The 6,235-nt window shown below is 38.3% G+C and overlaps 1 protein-coding gene across 2 annotated transcripts in view; it reads right to left on the bottom strand.

Moving 5' to 3' along the window:
- The window catches only part of SLC30A7 (solute carrier family 30 member 7), a 76,661-nt gene extending 70,448 nt beyond the window's left edge, over positions 1–6,213 (bottom strand). The window contains exons 1-2 of one of the 2 annotated variants that reach the window (XM_014851485.3): positions 5,913–6,213; positions 5,593–5,694 (exon numbers count right to left, since the gene is read on the bottom strand). In XM_014851485.3, coding sequence (XP_014706971.1) covers positions 5,593–5,694; positions 5,913–5,992 — 182 coding nt within the window. In that variant the 5' untranslated portion in view covers positions 5,993–6,213. The remainder of the gene's footprint in view (positions 1–5,592; positions 5,695–5,912) is intronic. The other variant, XM_070486930.1, reaches the window with a different exon arrangement.
- Between the last annotated feature and the right edge of the window lie 22 nt (positions 6,214–6,235).

The raw sequence follows: 6,235 nt of genomic DNA, 5'->3' as shown, positions 1-6,235 counted from the left end.
TCAGAAAGAACCGAGCCCGCCAACACCTTGATCTCAGATTTTTAGCCTCCAGAATTACAGGACAGTAAATTTCTGTGAAGTCACCCAGTTTCTGGTACTTTGTTACAGCAGCGCTAGAAAATTAACACACACTATCTTTCTCACAATAAATTTATTTTATATGCCTTCAATGGACACCAACCATCGCCTTAACAGGGGAAAAAATGATAACACTCTTTTGTATACTACAGCAATCAAGTTCCCTTTTAAAGAGGTTTAGATATAGCATAGCAATTTTAATACTCAGCAAAATGAGATTTTAAGGAAATTTAATTTTCATCAAAATGTTATTTATTTTTAGTATATCATAACATATGATTCTACCTGAAAAAACTGCTACCTCTTCCAAGGTAGAAGAACATCCTGTTCTCTTAAAGCACTGCACTATGAGATCTTTTCACTGAAACCTGGTAGTTATGGTTTGAGAATTATGCAGCTGCACCTACTAGGCAAATTCATGTGAAAAACAGTCTACTTCTAGTTTGCTGCTCACCCATCATATATCAAAATACTGCTCAAGAGAAATGTCGATTTATTGTTCATCTTCAATATCAGGAAATGTTTCTGATTATGAATTATTTTTAAAACTATATGGTATAAATTTCCTTTTAAAATAGAAGTAGCATAAAGAATATTTAAGGTTATATGATTTACACACCAAATGTAACTTGATAAAGAAAAATTAGTTGCTAAAAGCAGCATACTTGTTTCGGGCTCCTATCTTTAAGTACTGCCTGTTTCTCTAAAACGTATTTTTAAACTTTTTTTTTTTTTTTTGAGGAAGACTAGCCCTGAGCTAACTGCTGCCAATCCTCCTCTTTTTGCTGAGGAAAACTGGCCCGGAGCTAACATCCGTGCCCATCTTCCTCCACTTTATATGTGAGACGCCCACCACAGCACGGCTTGCCAAGCGGTGCCATGTCCGCACCCAGGATCCGAACCAGCAAACCCCGGGCCGCCAAAGCGAAACATGCACACTTAACCACTGTGCCACCAGGTTGGCCCCTAAACTTTCTTTTTAAGTGACTACTTTCTAAAGATATATTAACATGGAAAACTTCTTAAGATATAAAAGAGAAACCTGATCAGTGAAGCATAATATAATAAATGTGAACAGAACATTTGGCAAAAAAAAACTTTTGAAAAGGATTTTATTTAAAGTCTACTGGAGGCAAAAACAAAGAAAGAGAGAAAGAGTACCTATAAATTGAGACTTAAGAGACCTATCAACCAAATGCTATAGATCTTGTTTGTTTGGATTGTGATTTGGAAAACCAACTTTAAAAAGAATTTATGAGACAATAAGGGACATCTGAATACTCACTAACAGGACATTTGATGTTAATAAATTATTAATTTTTATAGGTGAGAATGGCATCGGGTTATGTTAAAAGGGGGGCTCATCTTTTGGAGACTCATACTGAAGTAATTATGAAAGAAATTATATAATATCTGTTATCTGTGTTAAAACAATCCAATGGTGGGAGAGGTATAAGAGGTGAAAAGAAATAAGCCACCTGTTGATAAATGTTAAAGCTGAGTGATGGCGACACAAGGTCCATTAAAATCTCTACTTTTACATATGTTTAAAACTTTCCATAATAAAAATTTTTTAAAAGGCCTATTGGTAACTAAGCTAACAGTATACTTATAATGGTTGTTAAACATTAATTCAAAATTGAAAATAGGGGATCATCAAGATAGGTTTCCATGAGATGGAAAGGGGAAAAGAAACTATTAACTATCAGTTTCTTAGCAAGAAATTAGAAAATTCTTAGAATCCTGACATTTGTATAAATAAACTAATGAGAGTTACAGTGAAAAACCCACCACTCTACCACATTCCATTATATAATCCCTTACTTAAAAAAATTCTCAGCAAAACAGAATATTTATCTACGTTTTTAATGTGAAAAATAAAACCAGAGGAATGCCAAAGTGATCACCATAGCTGGTAAGCAATGTCTTTCGAGAAGGGACAAGCTGATGAAAGACTAAGATATATAAAAGTTTTAATTCTACAGAAAATATGTGACTAATGGAAGCATTTTTCTTTACCAAGGAATTACTTTACAAACATACACTATGACACATTATAGAGAAGTACAACCAAACCAATGTCCGGGATGGCCTAAAACATTTCTTGAACAAATATTTACTTTGCTAACACAAAGACATCTACCTTCAGAGTTAGATGCGTTTCCTCTATGTCTAAAGGAAAAATGGTTGCAACAGCTTTGGTAAAAAACTATTACTGAAATTAAATTTTTTACCAGACAGTGATGCAAACATAAAACAGAAGAGCATAAAAACAAAGGAGATTATATTAAGATACTAGAAAAAAGTCACGGGGCCAGGGCCGGGGGCGGGGGGGGCGTGACCTTGAATGACAGGTGCTTCTAGGCTCTGCTGCTATTCTCAGAAGTTAAAAACTCCCTGGGCCTCCGTCTTCCATCTATGAAGTTGGACTAGCTCCTCTCTCTCTAGTGCCACTTCCTGAGACAACAGTATCCACATATTCACTTTCTTCCTCAGTAAAGAATCCTTGACTTTCAGCAGAATACCCGGTTGAATGGAACAAAGACAGCTGCCATTAGGCATGACCCTGCGATAAAGGTTTAGCCACTGAATATGTGACAGTGTTGTGTGTTAGTGTTCAGATAAATCTCCTTCAAAGACACTGTACACTTTTTATCTTTTTTTCGCTCCATTCTGGACATTCTGCTGCTAGATATGGCTGGAACTCTAACAGCCATCTTGGAAATAAAGTGTTATCTTGTTTAAGCCATCATTATTTTGGGTTTTTTCTGTAACTTGAAAAAGAACTTAATCCTAGATGGTACAAAATCACATTCTTATATTACCACAGGATGAAATAATTACTCAACAATAAATAAATGAAAATAAAATGCTAGAAGGAAAAGAACCCTCAAAGGAAAGATCATATATGGTATTCCTACTTTCCTACTAACTTCTAATAATAAGAGAAAGGAAGAGTTTAATGTTTTTCCCCCCAACAGGGGTAGTTAGCATGTTTAGTGTAGGTAGATTAATTCCACACATTCACTTCATTCTTCCACTCAGTAAATATGTATTAAGCACACTAAGCGCCATGTACTCAAGTGCCTGAATAAGACAGAAAAGATCCAGACTTTAATAAAGTTTACGTTCTGGTGGAAAGGTAAAAGGCAGTGGATATTTAATGGGGTAAAAATACACAAAGAGCTTCGGTTTCTTCCACTGATGACACATTCTCACCATCAAAAATATAAATCAACTGTAAGGTCTCCCTTTAAAATGAAGCCTCTGGACAAGAAATAAAACTAGTTAACATGTGTTGCAACTAGATCAATTGTTTCTATGAATGTCTGTCGAGAGAGTATGTTTATCCATCTTTTATTCCCATAATGGAAAAAAATTCTTGACATTTCATGTTCATAACCTCTTAAAACTTAACTTTTACAAAATGAAAATGAACACAGAAATGACTCATATAAACAAATTTTAGTGAGAAATTTACTCAAGGAACTTAAAATCTAATTGAACCTTCAAAAACAGAGATAATCTAGTCATACAAAGAAAATGTTGATCAGTCAACAAGGGGGACTAAAAATCGTGCTGTTTAAACAAGACACAAAAAAAAACAGATTACGAAAAGGCCCAAGCAATCCACTGATAAAAATTAATATTGGGAATAAGTGGTTGTGGACATGGAGGTTAACATAATGATGAATACCTGCTAAAGGATCTAGGCATAACAGACACTAATTCACATTTCAAACTGGAAGATCTAACACCACAATCAAAGAAAGTAAATTGGAGGAGAAGAGAGGCTAAGGTCAGAAGAACAAGCTACCTAACAGCAGAAGAACAAGTCATGTACCACTGATGTTTTCCTTGCGTACCGATGAATATTGACAAATGGCTTGGAAAACAGTGGTTTTAGAAATTTCCCCAACAGATCTCTACAAATCAAAAGAATTACTATATATCTAACTTTCCATTAAAGAGGGGGTTTAGGCACTTCAAATATGAATTCCTTGAACAAGATATTTCACATAGTAATTTATGCAATGGAAGGCCAGAGGGAAATACAATGTAATATAAAGGGACTGTAGCAAAACTGTACATATGCAAACGAAGATATAGTCTTGACACAGTCAGCACATATGCCACATATGGCATAATTTTGGAAAAGAAAAATATAAATATTGCATATTTATAATAAAATATGATTATTTCAATACAAATTAAGACAATAAAGTGCTTTTAACATGCACAATACACCGAAGGGTGTTAATATTACAGGATAAATATATCTGATTCCCGAAAGATTCAAAATGGTTATTACACATATTGAGATTTTTATTCAATATGCCTTTTACACCCAAGTGGTGACTAAACCAACAAACTTCATAATCTGCCAAGTATTTTTGATAAAGTTGAACTGACATTTGAATTGAAAAGAAGTCCACTTTCTCATATAAAAATATACATGTCACAAAAACTGGTGATATCATCTAACGTCATTGTTCAATCTCAACAGAGATAAAGATCAAAGACAGCAATTCTCCCTGAAAATGGACCTTAAAGGAAAGAGACTAAGACTACTTAATTAATAGAAAATAAAGCATAAAGGGCATAGGTTCTTAACCCTGGGGTCCAAGATCTATTTCAAGGAACCCAAGAAAACCCCGCAGTTTTTCTACAGAATTTTGAGTGTTGGCTTTTATCAGATTCTCAAATGAATATGAGATTTGAAGACAAATCAGTACACCTAGACAGGTGATGATCTTACTGTTAGTTGAACAATTTTACAAGACCTTAAGTTATTCAACAGCAAATACCTAAACAATAGTACTTCATCTCCACAAAGTTACACTAGATTCAATCTCTTCCCAAAGTAGTTTAAAACAAAAACCCCAAAGGTGACACGAAAAACCATCAACTCAAGAAATCTAAGCTTTTAGAAAACAATATGGGATTTTCTACTGCAGTCAAAACCAGAGGACAATCATAAGACAGTTTCAGCATAAAATTAAAGAGAGAAGAGAATGACAAATATTTCTCCGGATATCCCCTTTATAAACCTCTTCCCCATTCCAAGACCTAATAACAAACTAAGCAGAACATCTCAGATATTCCCTCTTGGAATCTTAAGGGTGAAATCCAAATGCCACTCCCCCACAGAGAGGCAGGGAACAGATTTCTCCCAATTCCAAGAAAGTGGTAAAGCTAAAGTTACAAACGAAAGACTTTCTCCATCTGCCAGACTGAGGAGGGGACTTGTTACTCTTCGTTTGACGGAGCAGGGGGCGGGAGGGAGGAGGCAGGGATCCAAATCTGAACTGCTGCACGTGATGGGCCCCGGATCTTAAGAAATGTATCCATCCAAGCCAGATTGGTGTGGATATGAGAAAGCAACTCGGCAGCAGAGGTGGTGGCAAAGGCAAGACCTGAAGCTCCCGGTGAGGCGCTACGTGGCACTAAGCAAACAGTTCTTCGTCTCCCCCACCCCCTGCTTCCGCCCCAACCCTTTTCCCCTTTGGTTACCAGTTGCTCCAGATGCCGTAGAGTAGTTCAACAAAAGCGAAAGAGAGGTTCAGGCACAGGAAGAAAAACAGGTTCCGGGACGTCTTGTCCGACAGGATAGACCTGGGCACACAAGTGGGGAAGAGCCACGAGAGTCAAAAGGGTGCCAGGACGCGGAGACTGGGTCCCCCTTTCACGAACCTCCCAGTCCACACGCTCCTTTCCTCACAGCGAAGGAGAGTGCCCCTGACGCTCCCTCCCTGGACCTCGGGCCATCCTTAGGGCTAGGCCTTCTCCCCTTCTGCTGGACACCCCCTTCCCGCAAACACAGCACCACGCACCTAAACCAGCCCGAGATCTTGCGGAACAGATTGAATCTGGGTGGTTTGTATTCATCGTCCTTGATGGACAGGGGCAACATCTTCTCTGCCCGGCGAAGGGCCGGGTCTACTCCGCTCTATAAGTGGCTCCGTGGGTGAGGGTAGTGACAGTGGCGACGCCTCAGATGGGAATTCCTAGCGCTTGTCCCGGGCCGCGCGCCTCTTCCAGACACAGACTCCGACACACGCCCGGGAACTCGCCGACTTCCGGCCCGGACCGCGCAACGCGTCCTGGGACGGGAAAAGAAGAAGGCGGGGCCGAGAGCCGGGCTTGCTCTTAAGGG

Source organism: Equus asinus, chromosome 16 (genome assembly GCF_041296235.1).
Source record: "Equus asinus isolate D_3611 breed Donkey chromosome 16, EquAss-T2T_v2, whole genome shotgun sequence".
NCBI classification, from domain to species: domain Eukaryota; kingdom Metazoa; phylum Chordata; class Mammalia; order Perissodactyla; family Equidae; genus Equus; species Equus asinus.
The sequence above is the reverse complement of the archived record's forward strand: the minus strand, read 5'-3'. Positions and strand labels throughout refer to the sequence as shown.